The 21,957-nt window shown below is 39.8% G+C and overlaps 1 protein-coding gene across 1 annotated transcript; it reads right to left on the bottom strand.

Annotated features, from left to right (window-relative positions):
- Positions 1 to 2,242: 2,242 nt before the first annotated feature.
- LOC119737873 (mitotic spindle assembly checkpoint protein MAD1-like) lies at positions 2,243 to 18,364 on the bottom strand. The gene is made up of 17 exons (XM_038212507.1): positions 18,254 to 18,364; positions 17,286 to 17,452; positions 15,907 to 16,089; positions 15,018 to 15,070; positions 14,803 to 14,874; positions 14,481 to 14,562; positions 12,413 to 12,543; positions 11,555 to 11,669; positions 11,242 to 11,303; positions 10,309 to 10,395; positions 9,618 to 9,762; positions 8,557 to 8,697; positions 7,408 to 7,464; positions 6,923 to 7,147; positions 5,746 to 5,962; positions 4,745 to 4,935; positions 2,243 to 3,557 (listed from the first exon to the last, which is right to left on the bottom strand). The coding sequence occupies exons 1-17, from the start codon at positions 18,327 to 18,329 to the stop codon at positions 3,402 to 3,404; spliced, it is 2,160 nt and encodes a 719-aa protein (XP_038068435.1). The 5' UTR covers positions 18,330 to 18,364; the 3' UTR covers positions 2,243 to 3,401.
- Between the last annotated feature and the right edge of the window lie 3,593 nt (positions 18,365 to 21,957).

Here is a 21,957-nt window from a genome sequence, read left to right as displayed (position 1 = left end):
GTTGTTGAAAACCTTTTTTGTTTAACCTTTTCTTTTTCACCCTCATTGTCGCTACGTCGTCCAATGTTTCCGCAGATTACAAAATACTGGTACAACTTGGAAACCTATAGTATACTATAGAAAAGTAACTCCACATTTCTGCTCTGCGGTACAGATACGCATTTTGTTTCTTTTATGAGCCTCTGAAATGAGTTGGGTAACTACATGTATTGTCGAATGAACAGATAATGGTGTCATGTGAAATTTGAACTCGTATAAAATCTTATCTCTTTTACCTTTTATGGATCTAACCTCACTGTGACGTGGCCTGTCACTGTTTATGTCATGCGCGGTTGTACACAGATGGATTCTTTAGAAATAAAAGTAGACAATTCTTGAGCACCCATATAATTAAACAAATCTGAAAATTGGGAAAGGTTTTGGTGAATTGTGAGTTCACAATTCACCAAAATCTTCCCTAGTATTTCCTCATGAGGAAATTTCCTCCGAGGCTTGATCACTAAAAAGTCAAGTTTTGCATTACTACACAACCCCTATTACTGTCCCTAATCAGAACACGAGATGGGCCAATCTCTACACGATAAGGCAAAGCAGCAATTTAATCCTCCGAGACAAATTAGCATAATTGGCAATCACGATCCGGAACTCCACACTAATTCAATGAGTCTCTAAAGATTGGATCAGCTGATGAGATCCTTGGCCATTTCCTAAACCACGGTTACATTTCTAGCATCGGCTTCATCCATGCATGACCTTGCCTTCATCTCCGATGCAAGAAAAAAAAACAAGCATTCTAGAACCAAATGGTAAGTATTATATATTTATGGCTTCATTTTGTAGGTAATGCTGTTCTTGATTAAGACAGTAAGCCTATCTAGAGTCAAAGTCAGGGTCTGATATTTCCTTTCATCCGAAGCTGAAAGCAATGTCGAGGTTTGCAAATACCTGCAAAACCATCCTGCGAAACGGCTTTTCCATGAATAAGATATTACAATCTTGTTACAGTTTGATGAGTTTTCAGAGCAACGTTTCGCGGTTTTAATTAACCTTGTACATTCAGGGAAACTAATTTCCTTGTTCAGTGATGCCAGCAACAGCGCAACAAGAAATCATGAATCATCAGTTGATATATTTGCAGTCAAAATAACAATTGTTACTTTCCAAGAAGAGTTTTCTTATTTTTCTGGTTAAAACCAAATCAGTTCTTAAATACTTTCATCTAAGCCACATGTTCAATATGATTTCGATTGTTAAATTGGTGTTTCTTACAAAGTTCGATTCAACCACTTCTGAGGAAAAATTCAATTTGTTTGTATAGTTCTCCTAACATTTGACTTTTTAATTTTTTCCCGCCATCAAGATTTTTTTTTTATGGATGTGACCAACTTTCACTCAAGAAAGATGACAACATCAAAAGCTTTTTTTATAAGATGGAATTTACGTCAGGGACATGTAAATTCAATATTCTGCACTAGTAAGCAGGAGGTCGTGGGTTCGAGTCACACTGGAGTAACCTTGTAAGTTTTATTCCTCACAAGTTCTTGGACAACACTTAGTATAGAGGGTCAGTAAAAAAAAGAACCAAATGTCAGGACTATTGTTTTAGTGAAGTTCTGAATGTAGCACTTTCAAAATCTAGGATATGAAAGCCCAATTCATAAGCTTTTTTTTTTAACAAGTTACGGAATTTTAAACACAACCACCGTTTTAAAGTGCTGTCCACAGATCACAAAAAGGTAAGTGTTCTTTCGGCAATAGAAAAAACATCACATAGGGCTGTGTGTAAATTGTTTTTCGTTTTGCTGAAAGAACGGACACCTTTTTGTGATCCGTGGACAGAACTTTAAAACGGTGGTTGTGTTAAAAAATTCCGTAACTTGAAAAGTACATGAGTGATTTGAAAGATTCTTGTACCAACAAAAGCGTATGAATTGGGCTTTCATATCCTAGATTTTGAAAGTGCTACATGCAGAATTTCACTAAAACAATAGTCCTGACATTTGGGTTTCGGGTTTTTACTCACCCTTACAGTGTTTATAAAAATACGTTGGTGAAGGGCAAAAGCCAATATTCACAAAACCTTTGCAAATACAAATGGTATGAATTGGGTACTCACACTAAAAACACGTTGCAGAAAATCCATCCATTTTTGATTTTGGGCTTAGAAAAAACACTGTTTGGTTATTTTCCTTCTGAATTAAAACACAGACCCTAAAGAAGCAGAACCCTGAATGACAGAGAGTTGTATTAAATATTAACTTTACTGGCAAACATAAGAACACAGAGAAAAGATAGTTAGCATTAGTTATCTCTAGTAATTATTTTAAGTTCTGTAAGGGTATTGTGAAATGTGAAATATGCGCCTTTGCAATGTGAGAGAATCTTTGGTACAAAATGCTTCGGCCTTTGCCTTTGTGGCTTTTGAATTGTTTCCGTCATCAAACTAATTTCTAAAACAGAGGTTTCTTTGTAAAACAAAAATGTGCCTTGTGCCTTTACAACATAACAGGCATGAAAACTGTAACAGTACTAGTTCTGTCATAATGCATTGAATAGTATATGCATCATTCTATAAATTTAGCATCCCAAGTGTGATATTTTTTCCTGTATCTGTTACCTTGGTCCTTTGTAATTTACCATTCAAGTATTGTCAAGAATGACTTCAAATTATTTATTTGTTGGGTAGGTTGTTTGCTATTCATAATCACTCTTGGAGAACGACTGCATGTAGGAGTTCATCCGAATTATAAAATCAGAGATGTCAGATGTAACAGGGACAGAAAATTGGGACCCCAAATTTATAGAATGACCAATACAGATTTTAGTTATTGGTGCCTTAATACAAATATACCTTTAATGTTTTTTTAGTTTTCCCTTCAAAATTCCATTTAAATAATTGTAAGACGTTTAAATTTCATCAACAGTGCCTATTCTTCTCATTTCATTAAGAACTCCAACCAGAAGTAGCGAGATCAAGTGTGTTTTAGTATAGTCTCCATGCGCAAACACAAGAGGGCGCTGTTTGACCACTCTCAAGCGCCAGTTGACAGGACACACAACGTGTGTGTACTGGTTGGCGTTCGTGTGGCGCACAACTTTTTTTAATTCTGAATGAGCACAAACCTGTAACATCGTCGCACGAGCGTCGGGCAACATCAGTTATGAGTTCAAATGTCTCTCCCAGTGGTCTCCCCCAACTCTCCTTTTGTAATCGTTGAGGGGGTACTTGTGCAGGCCACTTTCAATTTGGTTTAAACATTAACTGCTCCCAAATGATTCTGGAGGCAAGGATAAGGTGGAGCTGCAGTTGAAACCACAGTTTGGGAAAATGGCCAAAATCCGCAAGATATTTGTAAATTGTTAGCGTTCATCATCGGAGAGACGTCAATGTCTCGCTTGGTTCAACCAACCATGGTCTGTCGGCTGTACAGGTCAAGGGTCACGCTACTAAGGAATGCTGGGATACTGTCCTGTTGGTGGAGGAACGAGCTGATGAAGTCTGTCAGGGTGGAGGAGAAGTCGTTCTCGAGAAGCTGCATCTCGCCGGATGATGTTGCCTTCAATAAAAAAAATTTAAAAATGGAAATTTAAGAAAAAACTTCCTGATTCTAGCTTCCTGCTGTGCATTTTGATGCCGGCAGCTATTGGTAACCAGCGATGGAACATGCCCCGGGCTCCGGTTCCAAAATAATCAACTAGGATAGTCCAACTACTCTGCGCTCGAGTAAAGATAGTCCAACTATAATTAACCATAGTCCTCCCTCAAACTTGCTCAGTAATGCCATGGGCAGTTGACAAAATCCTTATGACCTATTCAGTCTAGTGTTCCAGAGTAAGCACCATCGATATATAGATATAACTCAACTATTCGATATAAGTTTGATATCAATATCGCCGATAGCAATTTTTAATCATATCTAAATGTCGAAATTTTTGATATTGAGGAATGAAATCAAAAATATTGAAAATGCGTCAGATTAATCGTCAAAATGAATCCCGTTTGTGCTTTTACTTTGTGTTTAACATTTGCTGTATAATGAAATAAAACTTGGCGGCAACTTGTGCTTGAGACTCAAAAAAAAAACATTGCAGTTTGTCCAGAACGGGCGGTCTCCTGTGAGGTTTTACATTGGGGGAGACTGCCACTTCCAGCGAACGCAGAGCACAACGCGAAATGCCAAGAGGCGTCGTTTTGTGCTCTGCGTTCGCTGGAATTCGCGATCTCCCCAATACAAAACCTCACAAGAAACCACCCGTTCCAGACAAACTGTCAGTGCTGAGATGTTTTAAAAGTTTGAGCAGTATGCTCCAGAGAAAGCCATGGAAAATTGGGACTTTGTTTTTGTTTTTTTAATCAAAGTGTCATCTTTATGGTCTTTAACTTTTACATGGGATAATCGATCATATCGAATATTCTCGATATTGGATTTCTGATATATCGATTATTGAAATAATAATTCTGATATCGACTGTGCTCATTCCAGAGACCCTCCAAACGAAAAAGTGTAAGGAGCTCACCCAAATTATCTTTTTAATTTTCCACGGACTAGACTTTGGAGTTATTCATAACGACTGTTTCTATCAACAAACTGTGCTCATCAAATTGTGCCCAATTCAAATCTCCACAACAGTTTGGTTCGATGCACCTCTAGAACACCAGTCTGAAACGGGTCTTAGTTTTATTGCTAAAAATAAATTACAACATGTAACAGTTAGTGATCTAGATGCCCTCAGTAAAATGTACCTGAAAAAGCAGCACATCGGTCTCCTGCTCGGCATACATGGACATGAGTCTGTACTGGTTGTCGCTGGATATGTTCATCTGGTACCCTGTTAGCCGGTAACACGCCTCCCGGAACTCCTGGATCTTTTTCTGGAAGACCTCTTTGAGTCGTTGGTTGCGCAGCTCTGACTCAGACAATTGTTTCTTAAGATCTGCGAAGGGATTAATTTGATAGGTGGATGAGTACCTCATTTTGAGTAATTTATTTCAATATTAAAATTAAAGCAGAACTGTATTCTCTCAACTATTGACAAATTAATGTTGTACATTGTACAAACCTTACATTTAAAAAAAATGTTATCAACAAGTTGGGATACAATCTTGAGCACTAATGACCTAAAACTACACATTACCAAATTTGTTTGGAACGGAAAGCTTATAGCAACCATTTTTGTTTCCACTGTGCAATGCTGTATCTGTAGAGCATTTCCTACGTGAGGATAAGGTTATGACTTTTTAAAGTACTCAAATTTCATACATACAAAATAAAATAAACTTAAAAAAAAAAAAAATAGACAAGTTATAAAATGATTTATGAATTGTATGATAAGATCTTGAAGACCCTAAATGTTGTGAATGTTTGGAGTATTCAAATTTCATTAAATACAAGAAATTACGTTAACGAATGTAAACAAGTTTTAAATGGTTGACAATCTGTATGATCAGATCGTGTGTTGCTCAAACCCCTAAAGCCCGGTTCACACTTCACGTGAAAGCGAAAGCGAAAGCGAAAGCGAAATTTGTGACGTCAACAAAACGTTCGAAGCATGTCCACCATTGTTGACGACATGAATTTCCCCTTGCGCTTGTTTTCGCGTGAAGTATGAACCGGGCTTAAGGATGGAAATGTTTGCAACTGTACAACTATGGGCATATGGTTTTGGCAAATTCTGTCTGCTATTGTCACCAAAAGGTAAACTGATACTGGTTTTTTTAATAATTGCATTGTTGTGACAGTTCACCTTCGACCTCCTGAGTAGTGGACTCCTTCATCTTCTCCATGACGACCTGCGTGACATCTTCCCCGGCCCCGCCCTCCTTCAAGACCTGCACCCTGTTCCTCAGTCTCTCCACTTCCTCCTTGAGGTGTTTGGTCTCGGCGGCTCTCTCCTGACGCGCCAAGGCAGCCGGGTTCTGGGCGAAACTGATGATCTTGGTTTTGGTGGGGTCATAATCACCCTATAGGGGAGGGGGAGGGGGAGAACAAACAGGAACAAAATAGGAATTGTTAAAGGGCTTCCAAAATAGGAATTGTTTAAGCACTTTTGAGAGAATGTGCCTTTTGGGCTCAAATATGTATTTACACACAAAAAATTACTGGAGCTGGGTTTGAACCTGCAACCTCGGGATTGCTTGTTCTGGTGCTTTACCAACTGAGCTATCCTCTCTTGGCCGTTCCCCATTTGGCGATGTCTTTGTTCAGGGTGCATGATCCCTGGCTATATGGCATATATGGGTTGATGGCTTCCAATCAGCACCTTGATCAAAGACATTGACAAATTGGGGAACCGCCAACGTAGGGCTGGATAGCTAAGTTGGTAGAGGTCCTGAACGACAATCTGGAGGTCGCAGGTTCAAACCCCACGCCAATCAATTTCTTTGTTCAACTTAGAAGAAATTTTAAAAAGGTGACAGAGAAAAAATTAGAATAAAAATGTTTACACAACTTATCATGGAAATTTTCTGTTTTTCGTGACAATGCAAAGCAAAGGAATGTCAAGGTACAAGCTTTTGTTCACCAGAAATCGAGTCGCTGGAGCACTGGTCGTAAATCCAGGAACACATGCAAGTTTCTTTTCAAAATGTTCATGAAACACTACGCAGTAACAGTTTTTTTCCTTTCTCTGTACGTATTTCCAGCCCAATTGGGTGCACTCGGGACGAAAGTGTCCTTTTAAGGCTGTGCTCAGAATAACATGCATTGTCCTAATTTCAGGCATGCAACTGGGAATTTAGAAAAAAACGAGGAAATTTTTCAATTCATGAGAAGTAAAAAAAACGAGGAAGTCAGTGGATCCAAAAAAACGTTGCATGCCAGGATTTGAATGGGCCAACTACATATGTGCCCCTTCTTGGCTATTGTAAGTCATGTAGACAGCACCCTCTATTGTCCCTGCACATCATCCAATAACAAATCACCTTCAGTGCCCGGCGTTCCAGCAGTACATCCAGGTTCTCGTTCCTCTCGGCCAGCCTGCCGTTCTCTTCTTCCAGCTCCGTGATTCTCGTCTTCAGTGTCTGGACCTCTTTGCCATCGCCTCCTGAAGCATCGTCTGTGATCGAGTTCAGGGATTGTGGTGGGATGGGCGGGGTCGTCTTAGCCAGGGACAGCTCACTCTGCATCTGGGCGAGCCAAGTTTCCAGCTGGAATGATTTTAACCAAAAAGTCACTTTAAAAAAATTACTACTAATACCAGGCATGCAACTGGGAATTTTAGAAAAAACGAGAAAACTCCAAACACAAAATTTTTTACAGTGTTTTTTCAATTTGTAATGGTTTTCATGAGAAGTAAAAAACGAGGAAATCAGCAGATCTTATGAAAAAGTTCCATGCCCGTAATACTAATAATAAATTACTTTAATAACGATAATATTGTACATTTATTGGTAAAGGAAATGTTTACCTGCTTGTTTTCTAGTCGGGATTTGCTGGCTTCTTCCACAGCTGCTTTGATGTCATACTGCAAAAATGGCAGAAAAAAAATACACAAAAAGTTGGCAAGTTTATCAAGAAATGTTATCAGAAAAGAATTACGAATTTTTTTTTAGACGTGAACCAATCAACCATTAAACATCACCTCTTTGTGACAGTATGGCATGTTTCAGTTTAGTGCAAAAACTGAAGCAATATTGTCTTTGAATGTTTGACATTATTTCTGATACTGAAACTGATGGTTCCTACAAATCATACAAGGTACTGTAGCTTGAAAACCTGAGGAAAAGCTACGAGAACAGATGATAAAATTATGTTCAGTTTTTAAGGAAGGGGGCAAAAACGTGAATGATATTCCGAAGAAAAAATCATGAAATCAGGCAGGGACTGGAATCACCATAGACGGAGGATCAGACGTCTTGTGTGCAGAGCCACACTTCAACGTCTCATATATCTGAGCAGGCAAAACTTATTGCGACCTCACGCACTAGCAAATCAGAGCCGACTTAAGAAATTGTGACATCAATCGGAGCAGAAATTCGGGCAATGCTGTTGATTGGTCGGTAGCTGCCATGTTTTTATCAAACAACATCGGGTTACCGTAGCAGGATAGAAGGGGCCCGCTGAATGGTCAGAATCTGGAGGTCAAGACAGAGAAGGCACCCCCTGAATGGTCAGAATTTTCAGGTCAAGACGGAGAAGGCGCCGCTGAATGGTCAGAATCTGGAGGTCAAGACGCAGTGTTGGCATGATCAGCACACATATCAGAGACGCTTTCATAGACTAGAATCAGCATAGGTTGTATTTCAAATGGAATTGTAAAGGTGGACGGAAGTATCAAGGCGCCAGCATGACTCCACACAATTTCGAAGGAAAATGAAGTTAAAAATGTTAATCAAATTAGGTTTTGCCCTTCACCAACGTTTTTAAACACTGCACTAGAAAGCAGGAGGTCGTGGGTTCAAGTCCCACCCGAGTGATTTTTTCCAACTTTCACTCGGAAGGTAACACACTGAGTATACAGTGTTTAAAAACGTTGGTGAAGGGCAAAACCTAATTTGATTTATATCACCCCGACGCAAAATTCCATCTTATAATAGTTAAAAATGTTGTCATTTACCTCAAGAATCTCGATCTGTCGGTGGCAGGTCTGCAGGTTGGACTCAGCTTGTTTCAGGCGAGCGTTGCATTGCGGTTCATATCCCATGCTGGTCACCTCGCTGTCGTAGGAATTCAGGATCTGTCGCATCCCGTCTCTCTCCTAAAAAAAATAACAACCAGTGCAAATTCAAATATCTATCAAGCATTTTTTGTCATATTCAGTTCATTTTGATTATGTGTAACCTGCTCTTTGCAAATGAGCTGCAAGGTGTCAGTTCAAGTTGAAAAGGTTGAGAATAATAGAAAAAAATAGTAAGACCACTTAAATTCTGTGAAAACCTTAAGAAACATAGAACCACTTGTAAATGATGGTTCATTTCAGCACATCGCTATCTTTATCAAATTTTAACATTTGCCTTCTGCAATATAGCTTTCCCCACTTTGTGTAAAGTAAGTGCCTTAATCACACATTTATCAAGGACCAAGAGTCTCATGAATGTCCCTAACATACCAAATGAACATCTGACCCCTTTTTATAGAGCCATCGCGATTAGCCAAGCAGGACATGCATTTACAATGCCTATGTTGATGCTATTTATTCTAATTCTTTATGGAAATGAAACCAAGACTTAAGTACAAAGGCATTATTGTAGCTGAGAAGTCTAAAGATATCTAGAGAGAGAGAGAGAGATGATTATGGTGATGATGAAGAAATGTTCTGTCGTCAGGCAGAGAGGAAATCCCTGCAATGATGTTCTTGGGAATCCTCGGTATCAAGCGGGTACTCCAAAATCAATCCACATGCAGTCCTTGGTGGGATTCTAACCAAGGCCAACTAGGTGGAAGGTGAAGTTTGCCATGTCATATTTGCATCAGAAGCAGGTAATGCCTGAAAGGGGATTCCAGGTAGTCTTATTTAATGCAACTGTTGTTTACCATTTCAAATTAATGCAGTGAGATATTGAACACAACCTTTGTAAGCAGGAGTAGTTTCCTCTGCAGCCGTTTCACCAGGTAGTCTTGTTTAATGCAACTGTTGTTTACCATTTCAAATTAATGCAGTGAGATATTGAACACAACCTTTGTGAGCAGGAGTAGTCTCCTCTGCAGCCGTTTGACCAGGTCCTCCTGTTGCTTCTTATCCTCTCGAAGCTTGAGTAACTCCTGCATGGTGGAGGCTATCTTGTCTTGGGAGACATTGTAGGCTTGCTCAAAGGAATGAGAGCTGGGAGCATGGAATGCAAATTATTCAAATAAATTGAATAAAGAATTACTTTGAAATTCCAATCTACTTCAGGCATTAAAGGTATAGTCCATCATTTGTAATTTGTGCATTTTGTTCGTTTGAAGCAACAAAAGTGCTCAAAATCTAAAGAAGGGTGCTGAACAACAAACCTGATGAAGTTTCAGCTCAGCTTCAGCTGTACATTTCGAGAAAAACAACATTCTAGGATCTCGATTTCAAATCAAAAGTTGCTGAATCATGTTTTGAATCAGCCCTGAATTCAGCGTTCGAGACACGTTCTCATAGGTGTGCAAAGACGTTTGAGGAAATCGACTGCCTTTTCAATTGATTAATGTCACAGCAGGAACTAAGCTATTTTATAGGTTGCCTCTAGATGTCAACATGTTTGAAGTTCTCAAAGAATTTGGAACCCAACTTCAAATTATTTTGAATGCTGGTATAGTTCTGCAAGTGGAAACTAATTTAGGTATTATTATCTACACTGGCAATAAAGCTGAACTGACTTGGAGGAAGTTGGTTTCTTACTTTGATAGGAAGACTCCCTGTTTCTCCAGGAGAGCCACTTGGCCCTGCTGCAGATTGGCAATTTTGGCCGACAACTGAGATGGAGAACTAATGAAGAAATAACAATTCTATTATTGTTTTTATTAGTATTAGTTTTATTTTCATGGGCTAGGCTATGGATCCCATGTAAATAGAAGGCTGAATATAATACCACTTTTAAACATAAAGGTTAAACCACACTTTTGCCACTCATATTTTTTTTTACACTCATACTTTTTTGACTTTTTATACTTTTTTATCTTTCAACTACTCATACAAATATATGTGATTTTTTTTATCAGCAACAAAATTCATCAACCATTCTAGAAAAACTGTGGTAGATTTCACAGCAAAAAAAATAACACTTGCAAGATTTTTCCATAAATTAATACTAGCAGTCTAGCACATGACAGTCATTTTTTGGTCAAGGACATTACAAATTTGACGACTGTTAATGAAATAGACTGATTTTAGTGCAATATTCCTCGATAAACTGTTTTCATCACATTAGGCCAAAAAAAAAAAGTCTCCGGTTTCTGGTATGCGCGCGCGTCGCTGTAGCCATGCGCGTCGGCAAAATGAAAAAAAAAATTTCAATGAAAGATGATGTCTCAAAACCGCCAAACTCACTGGTTTGACTGGAATCCTGCTGCTGCACAATTTTAACGTGTTTTTAGATTGGGTTATGGTCGAGAATAAGCTTGATGTGGCCTCTCTGGACTCCCATATATTTGCACTAAGTTTAGTCGGGCACCATTTGCAGTCATCAGCCGACATTTGAAGCAAAAAAATCAGGTAAAAAAAAATTAAAAGCCGCGTCGCCGCACCACTTTTTGGGCAAGCTCCATACCAGAAACCGGAGACTTTTCTTTTTTGGCCTTACTCATTTTCCTGAATTTGGGATTATTCACCCACCTTGGTCTGTTACTAGCATCTGTGTCCATGCTTTCCCATCTTGTCAGCTTGATTCGCAAATCCTGAAAAAGTGGGAGAAAAGCCAACATTAATGTCCTGGGAATTCATTCAAAAAAGGTATTTAAATCATTGTTTGCTACTCACAAATAGTGACAATAATTAATACTATGATGGTAATAACGTGCAGATGCATGCGTAATTGCAACTGCAAAATTCCTTTTTTTCAGCAACTGTAAACATCACTATTTGATTTGAAGGGAATTTGAATATATTCAAATGAGCTATTTGCATTGGCTCCACCCTCTCCAGGTACCTCATTTTCCACCTGCAGCTGTGCCATTTCTGTCAGCCTCTGCTCGGTACGTTCCAGCTTGGATTCCAGACCAGAAGCCTTCTCCTTCAAGAGGGCGTTGTTCTCGTTTACTTCCCTGGCCAATGGATAAACAAAGGTTAGCATTTTAAATGAAACGAAGTAAAACCCTTTGAAATGCACGACAGTTTCTTTAATTCAAGCGAGTGCACTCCATAGTTTGGGTAAGCTTATGTTAAATTCTTTATTCAAGTCAACCAGACTTTTAAATGTTAGACAGCCGACTTTGTACTTTTTGGCAACATTACATGCATCTCCCCAATGTCACACTGCAATAGGTACGCTGCATTTGTTCTTTATTACAGTTGCACCTGTGATTTTGAACACCCTATTGACCGAAGAAGCACCGAGTTCACATGCACCACCTTTGCATGAGCGTAGTTCCACCGTACAAATTGCTCCTAAGCCTGGCCATTGGATAAAGTAAGTAGTAAAGTCTGTCCCGAGCCAATGTGGCTCATCAGGCCGGTGTTTATCTCCGGTTTCAGTAGCATGAAACGACTGAGAATATTTCTACTCCCCCTGGATGGGATGCTAGTCCATCGCAGGTTACTCCCCAGCTAATGCCGGTACCCATTTATACTCCTGGGTGGAGAGGGGCAAGTGGGGGTGAAGTGCCTTGCCCAAGGACACAATATATGACCAGCGGCTGGATTCGAACCCCGGACCCTCTGATCATGAGTCACGAACCCTAACCAATAGGCCACACACTCCCCTCGAGACTTGGATAAGTCTATGCCAAAAGATCATAATCTACTGTTTCTGTACGGAGACCAACCCAAGGATTTGCCATCAACCGACCTGTAATATGTGATCTGATCCTGTAGTTGTTTATTCTCCCTCTCCAGATCCACAAGCCTGGTCGCATCGTTCTGTACGGCTTTGGCTACGGTAGCCGCGTCCTCCTGCTCCCTGACTTTGTGTTCTAGTTCCTGTCCCAGAAATGACACAAGACTGTTGAAACTGACAAAGATTGTAATCCTTTTTGGGACTGAACAAATTGAAATTGCTTTAAGCAAGATTCAAGCAACCTGTTGTTGCACTCAACTACTTTAGACATGCTATAAACCTTGTATTTGATGTGTCATAAATCATTCACCATCTCTTGTCTGGACACTTAACAATCTAGAGTTTATCGGTAAATACCCGAGTGGGGAATACCCCATTTTTCATCATTTGGAACTTTTCCAAGTTAAGGAAATCTGGAAATGTCTTGAATTGCTGTCACATCCTCTGGTCAATTTTATATGGTTTCCAACAGAAATATATTCAAATTAAATTCAACAACTTTTCCATTAATTTTCCAGGACAAAATATGTTTTTTATGACCAATTCGTACAATGTTTTGACATCTCAAGAGCCTGTTTACAATTTACAGGCCAGCCATCACAAGGCAAAGGACGCCACTCCCTTTCAGCCTTCCAGTTGAACACAAGACCCCTCCCCCCCCCCCCCCCCCGAATACCACAAAAGCATCACAATGGTGCTTTGCACATGCACAAAATAATTATAAAGAGCATGTATGCATAATAATAATAATAATAATAATAATAATAAAATTGCATTTATTATGCGCATATACCATGAAATGTTCAAATGCGCATTACAACATTTGTTTAGCTAAGATATTAAAAATACAAATTCGAATTAAACATTAATCTTAAATGTAAAAAAACACTAGATATTTTAGAAAACACTGTCATAGCAATGAAACTTAAAATTATAAAAACAAGACCTACATTTAAAATAGATAATAGTAAAACCTTATACGAATGCCTTTGTAAAAAGAAAAGTCTTAAGCTTAGTCTTAAAAACTGTTAGAGACTGAACAGACTGAATTTCAGGCGGTAGCTGGTTCCATAAGCTGGGAGCGGCTTGTGCAAATGCACGATCCCCCATAGTCTTTTGCATTCTCCCAGATGGATAATCTACAAGCAACCGCCCATTGGATCGCAGGGAATACTTGGAATGGACCTTAACTTTCAACATATCTATAATGTATCTGGCCGAGAAAGATCATGAAGAGCCTTGAAGGTCAACAGAAGGATTTTAAAGTGTATGCGAGATTGTATAGGCAACCAATGTAACTGATAATGTAGAGGAGTAACATGGTTCCGCGATGTTACTCGGAAGGAAGCATAGTAAACTGGAATATAATCTGGAAGACTGCGGTATTAACCCTAACTCCCCAGCCTGATTTACTAGGAACCATACCCATTCTGGCAAATTCCAACACCCACATGGGAAATTGTGCACGCACACTGTTGAACTTAGTTTCTGGAGGTATGCCAACCCCAGCATAAAAGACCATCAGTTTAGGGGTACTGTACCTATCCCAACAGATTCAAACAAAACCTGCTGTTGAACTTTGATGGGTTGAGTTCGGTTAGGGTTAATGTTACACATCATCATGTATAGGTTGTGCAGGATGACAATTTCATGATTTTTTTTCTTGGAAAATCAACTTTCCATGACTCCTTGTGAAATAAAATTCCTTGAAGTTTCCATGCTTTTCCATGATAGCTTAAAAATCTAAGATTATCCAGATTTTCAACCTTTTCCATGAATGTGGGAACCCTGATTTCATGTAAATCAACAGTCGTCCAGTCTTATAACAAGTCAAGTGACAAGCTGTTCAAATGAATTATGACAAACTTGTTCCATTGTCACTCTTAATCCCGATACACAAAATCTGATTAGTGTTTCGACTTGTGCTGTATTTGAAAATTCTGTCAATTTCCCAGGAACCATGCCAAAAAACTCACTAAAGACAACAACCTTAACAGAACTGTTGCATATGAGTAATATGCAGAGGTTCAAAACTGCACACGGATCTTTTAATGACTTCTTTTTCACATGTTCACCTTACCTTGACTTTTTGTTGTGCGTTCATGAGTTCCATGCGATATTCCTCCATTGCTCTCAGATTACTAGACGCGTCAATCCCCCGTCTGTAAGAAACAATGACAAAAAAATTAATGGCATTATATACTGCAGTTTTCAAAGCAAATTTCTCTACTGGAGGAAAGCAACCAAATTCTATGAAGCTCCAAACCCCACCCCAGTTTATACTTTTCAAAAAAGGGTTACTTTCAAAAAATATATTCATCTCCCCCTCCCCCCCCCCCCCCAAAAAAACCCCACAAAAACATGCTTGCCAATAGTTCAGACTGGAATTAAATTGTTCTTACCTCATTTGATGCTGTAGTCGAGTCTTCGCTTCCTCAACATCCGTCTGCAACAGCTTGATGTCCGCATTCTTCCTAGATTTCCCAAAAGGAAGACAAACATCTTTTAAGATACAAGTTCTTCACTCAGAAAAGCCTTCTTTTTTTGGGGGGGGGGGGGGTGCATGTCAAGGAGCGATAAAGTTACATAATAATTGATCATGGAATTTTGTACTCACTTTGTTATTTCATTGGTCAATCTTGAAATATGCGAGCGACTTGACATCTGAAGCTGTAAAAAGAAAAGGAAACATGGAATGAATTCCTTAAAACCTTTAATCCCGGGGAAGTTTTTGGGCAGCGTTAGACTTTGGCACAGACTAAAGTAATCTAGCAAACAGACCAATGGCAGGGACTGAAAAACAAACAAATCTATTTGGCCTGGGTGTGAATGGAACCTGGGTCGCGCAAGTGGAAAGCTTCCGAATAATGCGACTTAACCCTAACCCCCTAGACCCTCTGGCTAGGATGCAACCTCAATCCTGCAAAATCCTCCAATTGCCAAAAAAAAAATTGGACTCAGCCTCAATCCTCCAAAATCATACGTTATTTCTTGAAGTTAGTCTGTGGAGGGTGACCACTGCCTCAATCCTCCGAAATCCTCTGTCAATTACTGCTATGGTTTGAGGCAGTGTGAATGACGTTAAGAAGCAGTGCGGATGAAATACGAGAAAAACACAGGGCTGATTTATGCATGGCTGAACATAACCAATGCAGGATATGGCCTACTGGCTTGACGTAATGCATCCTCCACAAAAAAAACGAAACATCTTTGCCATTCATCCTCAATCCTTTAAAATCATCCAAAAGCGGCAGGAGAATTTTGGAAAATTGAGGAGGGTTAGGGTTAATGAATTATATATCTGGATCTGAAAGGTTTGAATAATTGGGTGGGATTCAAATTCAAGTCATAGAAGAGGAAAGCGGGGGCCGGGGGGTCAAAATGCCAACCTGACTCGCCTGGGCCGTGAATCTCCCAAATTCTAAACACTATTTCTGAAAGGTTTGGCTCCTTGATGGGATTCAAACTTTGTTCTTAGAGGTGGAAAGTGCGGGCAAGACACTTACATCTTGCAGAGTGGTCTCCAGTTTGAGTTTCTGCTGTCTCAGGTCCTGGATGCCAGCCTCGTAGTTGGCCTTCATGTCCATCTTGGCTCGCCGCGTCTCGTCAAGCTCCTTGCGGGATCGTTGCTCCTGCTTGACGGCAAACTCCAGCTGTCTCTTCAGCTCTCCCACCTTGGACAACTCTTCCTGAGACAGACAGTGAAATTTTGAATTCAGGCATGCAAATGGGAGTTCACAACAACAAAAAGAGAATATTCCAGGATTTACAAGACTCTGCAGTGTTTTCCAATTTTTATAGATACAGGAGATGTAAAAAAAAAATATAAGGAAATCAGATGGTCTGAGGAAAAGATGCATCCAGAGAATTTTTATCACAAACAGAGAAAGACAAACTCGACATTTAAATGAAGATTTTAAAAATATTAATAACCCTAACTCCCTAGGCCTTTTTGCTAGGATGTAGCCTCAATCCTGCAAAAGCCTCCATTTGGCGTCATGGAAGAATAGCATATAGCCTCAATCCTGCAAATTCCTCCGTTATTTCTTCAATATGGTCCATGGAGGGGTGACCGCTGCCTCAATCCTGCAAAATCCTCCAGCTATGACAGTCAATAGGCTGAGGCAGAGGCAGTGACATCCTGGAGCAGTGCGGGGGATGTCAAGTATAATCAAGGACTAAATTTATGCACGGCTGAGCATAAACAACACACGGTCCGGCCCAAGACCTTGACACAGTGCGTCCTCCAAAATCAGCAACACACTTTTGCCATGTAACCTGTGGGGTGCTGTGGTCCAATGGTTACGGTGTTCGACTCGTGTGCCGTGGTACATGGATTCAAATCCTGACCGTGGGAACATGGTGCTTGTGCTCTTGAGCAAGGCACTTTACCATTATTACTTCGTCCTTCGGATGGGAAGTAAAGCCGTAGGTCCTGGGTGTTGTGTGCACGTTAAAGAACCCAGTAACACTTATTGTTAAGAGAAGGGGTTTGCCCCGGTGTTTCTGGCAGTGGCTGCAATATGTGCCGCAGCACCTTGTAAACCCTTATAAGGTGCTGCTTAATGGGTCTCACATTTCTCATAAACTTTATTTACCTTTCTTTAATAATAGACATATCTCCAGCGCCTTGAGTACCTAATAGTTGGTAGATAAGTGCGCTATATAAGACTCCGATATTATTAACCTCAATCCTGCAAATTCCTCCAATTTGCAAAAAGGATTTTGGAGGATTTGGGATGGTAAGGGTTAAAAGGGTTCACTAAACAGATGCGCACAATGGACACCAGTAAATTAGACAATATATTGTAGCTGTACTACACCAAAACCCAAGAACCACATTGCTGTGGTTTGATGGTCACAAATCACTAAAAAAAATCCGAACCTCTCGATTGTTTCGTTCTTTTTCCACGTCTCTCTCAAACTCCATCCTGGAGCGCTTGTGGGTGGCTTTCAGGCCATCCATCTCCGCCTCCAGTTTGGCGATGCGACTCTGGGCGGACAGCAACGCCCCCTCCCGCTCACGACTCTGTTGGTCCTTCTTGTGCCTCTCTGCAAAACACAAATTATCGCTCGTTACCAATAGAGAATTCTTGTGATTCTTTTTACAATTTTTACAATTGTGAGTTGTCATTCGATTACCCCAAATTGAAACCTAAGTGCAAGGAAAAGCAGCGTCATGGACATTACAAATCGACTTTTTTTTGTATTTTAAGAGCTTAGTGAATAAATCTGAGAATAACATTTTTCAAATCTTGTACATCCGTCATCTAGTAATGGTCAAGGAGATTACAGACTAGGAGTTTGGGATCATTTCTCTGAATCATTAATTAGATATCATGGTTAATTGGCTCTGTCACAGACACTGCATTTTTTTTCCATAATGCTGGAATTACCCAGCAGTGTTTAAAGGGAATGTACATCATTGGCTTTTGCTGTAATTTTCAGAAATGAACTATTTGAGGGGTTAGTATTATAGATCAAATATTGTTTTAACTGACATGTTTGAAGTTTTGTGTTCGAAAATGCTGGAAAAACCAAGAAAAACACAAAATGTTCAAGTAGTCTGGTTCCTTGACTCCACTAAAGATAAAATGGATCAATTTATAGATGCCGGAAAATTGTAAGGTAAAGGGAACCACTCTAGCTGGCCTGCACCCGGTGGTCGGCCGACCACCGTTGGAAATGTATACAAAAATACCATTTTCTTGAAAATGACTTCACACCAGGTGCCATTATTTTACAGGATGCTTTAGACTGTCATTTACCAACATCCTAGTAAGGTATTTCGTAAAAACTTGGTAGTTTTATTTTTCGATGTTTGCAAATGTTGTATATTCCCTTTAACCTTACCTATATCTTTGGCAATGTAGTTCTTAAACTCCCCCATCATTCGGAACACTGTGGTGTTGTCGTCGGGACTATCCATGGCGACTTAAAAACTGTTAAAAACACAGAGCAGTAATGTTTACAGTGAATACTATGACTTCAGAGTTCCACAATGACTTTCACCACTACTTGTAATATTTTTGTAAATAATACGATGCAACCATTTTTTTAGGTAAACTTTAACCCTGACCCCAAGGCCCTTTTTGCTAGGAACCATCCTTAATCCTCCAAAATGCTCAAAAATTGGCACTTACAGTATATTCAAATGAAGGATACCCACAGCCTCAATCCTTCAAAATCCTCCAACAGCCCTGCCTCTCAAAATGCATTCAGCCTCAATCCTCCAAAATCCTCCAAAACCGCCCAGAGGACTTTGGAGGATTGAGGAAGGTTAGGGTTACAGCACTGCAAGATTCCCAATTTGATTTCTGTTATAATCTATGGTGTCTCGTTTACAATAACTGCCATTTGGAGACAACATTTTACAAAAAGCTACTTTTCAGGCTGCCTGAATTATTCTTGTGAAATGATTTACACACATGACATAAAAAAACTGTCGCAGGAAAGAATTCATTTTTTTCACTATAAACTTACTGATGACTTGGTCCAAGTAACTTTGACCCTACTTTATCGCCTTTTTAATATTCGGACATGATCTGGTGACAGTCGCCAGATCATGTCCGAATGTTAAAAAAGCGATAAGTAAGGTCAAAGTTACTTTGACTACTGATGACTACGCCAAGGTAAAAAAAACAGTAAATGTTTACTTTATGACCCCTAAATGTCTTTAGTTCTCAAGCTTTTTTTAATCACTCTCAAATGACTTCTGTGACCTAAAGCAATTTTCCTTTCCTCTAGTTTAATCAAGATTTGCAACAGCATTTTGACCAAAAAATGACTTTCTCTTTTTTCAGGTTTTTTTCTTCAAGGTGACGACCCTAAAAATGAACGCATTTTTAAGCATTCACTTTGCATTCTGTGTGTTTTATAAATATAAACAGATGTATATAATTATGTTGAGTAAAAACAATTCTATTTAATGTGAAAATAATTAATGTATACCACTTTAAAGTAAAATAAAGAAGAACAAAATACAGGAAAAAAATGAGGAATCATATATTATTTAAAGAACAACTTTATTTGTTAGTCCATAGTGATTGACAGTGTGGAAACATTATTTTTATATTTTTTTAAAAACATTTTGCGCGCCATACTAATGTAAAAACTGCCGCTCAATGAACGGATCGAAAACATAAAATGGTGCATGATGTACATCTCGTATACAATATCGCTGTAAATGGCGGACGATCTTTCGAAACGTAAGACTGCAACTTAAAGTTCACCGAACGAAAACCCATGACACCAGGATAATAATCGGTCATTCGGTGACCCAAATCGGTGCTAAAATCGTGATTTAAACTAGTATTAAACTAGTTCAGATTTTCTCCGTTTCTCCTAGGCCCCAGTATTAGTACTTTCAGTTTTTACAAGCACATTCATTTCACTTTAAGTTTAATAATACTGAGTGATGGCAGATCCGATAAGTCCCAAAAATTCAGCCCCCCCCCCCCCCAAAAAAACATACGTCCGACCCTACATCAAGGCCACGGCGAACCCGCCCCGCGGCCACCCGGTACCGCGCGCTGCAATTTGCAAATGTTTAAGCTTTCAAAATTCGAAGTGGCTATCGTTACGGCACTCGTTGTTTAGCGCCCTCTACGATATTTTTTTGGTACGCACGCAGGTATATAATTATTTGTTTCCACACGTTTTATCGAGCAGTGCGCCAGCTCAGCCGATAGAGGGTAGGATTTTGCACCGCGAGGTTGCGGGTTCGGATCTCAGTTTTGCACTCGAATTTTTTTCCTTTTCTAACCTGAGGCTTTGGAGGATTTTTTTTAAAAGGGAAATAAAGTCCGAATTTCATAAAGTTCAAATTCACTTTTTTCCTTCTAATTTTATATTTTCTTGTCATGTTTTTTTATAAAAGTTGCCAGGTTGCAGTCTACCGTAACGATAGAAAATGGGAAATGCATTACGGCTGCCGTAACAATAGCCACTGCGTTCAAAGGTTCATCAAGTTCAACACTGAAAGAACACGAGTCAGTCAGCTCCTAAAAGACTCACAAATCACGTTCGTTCTAAATATATATCTCCTTGTTCTTTTTAAACAATCAAATATCATACCTGACTTTCCCCAGAAGAACAAGTAAGAACACTTTCTCCAGTCTCCGTTCAAAACTTGTTCAAGTCGCCGCCATTTTTCGTGGATATGGCCACAAAGTTAAATATAGTGATCACTCCGGTAGCATAAAAAGGTTCGAGAGCGGAGCGAGTAATGAATATGCATGATATGACGTCACTAGAAGCTCATGCGTATCACGGTACGTATTCGCGTTGAGTGGAGTACTCCTCTTTCTACTGTCGCGCCACCACCCTTTAGTGTCGCCCCACTTACCGATGATCATCACATTTAACAAGTCCTCTTTCTACTGTCGCGCCACCACCCTCTCGTGTCGCCCCACTTACCGATAATCATCACATTTCACAAGTCCTCTTTCTACTGTCGCGCCGCCACCCTCTACTGTTGCCCCACTTACCGATGATCATGAGATGATCATCGGTAAGCTATAAGTGGGGCAACAGTAGAGGGTGGCGGCGCGACAGTAGAAAAAGGACTTGTGAAATGTGATGATCATTGGTAAGTGGGGCGACACGAGAGGGTGGTGGCGCGACAGTAGAAAGAGGACTTGTTAAGGGTGTAGAGACCAGTAAATCGGTCCGAAATTGCCTGCGCCGGCCGAATCACGATTTGCATGCCCTCAAAATCTTCGGTATTTGAGCATGCTGTGGGCCATGAACTTGAGGGTTTGTAAAAAATATGGGTGGAAGCCGTGCACAGGACTGGGAGCTTGCAGTTCTGTGTAATTTTGATGTAATTTTGACCCTAAAAGCGCTCTATTTTGCAATGGAGTGTAGGCATCGTTTTTCAAAATGGCGATGGGCTTCAGGACTATTTTCAGGGGTGATCATCTTCAGATGGAAATTTCTCCTAAAAGTCATCAGTTGACCCCCCGAAAATTGAAAAAAAAAATGAAAGATGATGAAATAAGCTTTAATTTGATGTGTGTCTCGAACACCTTGGAGAGTTGTGAGTATTTTCCCGAATTTTTGAAGTGGGAGCATTTACCATTGGGGTCTATGGAAGTTGGTCTGCTACCTGTGATGATCATCGGTAAGTAGGACGACACTAGAGGGTGGTGGCGCGACAGTAGAAAGAGGAGTACTCCACTCAACGCGAATACGTACCGTTATTACTCATGAGCTTCTAGTGACGTCTCATGCATATTCATTACTCGCTCCGCTCTCGAACCTTTTTATGTTATCGATCACTCCGCGTATTGGGCCTTATCAAAATCCCGGCTTCGTCTTTGCTTCGGCTTTAGGAGATATTTTTTTTTAAGCTCCCACCTTCGAGGACTCAGACAATTTTGGTGCATACTCTATCCAGTATACTCATTTGCAACTATTTATAATAAGGCCAAAGATTAAAATATTTCCATTTAATAATAATAATAATATAATAATAATTTGGAAGGCATTTGGTTTGCTTCCCACTGATAAGGAAGTCGGCGATAAAGCTTTAAGCCGAAGCCGAAGGCGAAGCC

The sequence above is a fragment of the Patiria miniata genome, unplaced genomic scaffold (assembly GCF_015706575.1).
Source record: "Patiria miniata isolate m_02_andy unplaced genomic scaffold, ASM1570657v1 HiC_scaffold_3, whole genome shotgun sequence".
In the NCBI taxonomy this organism is placed as follows: Eukaryota; Metazoa; Echinodermata; class Asteroidea; order Valvatida; family Asterinidae; genus Patiria; species Patiria miniata.
This window is presented reverse-complemented; position numbering and strand designations above follow the sequence as displayed.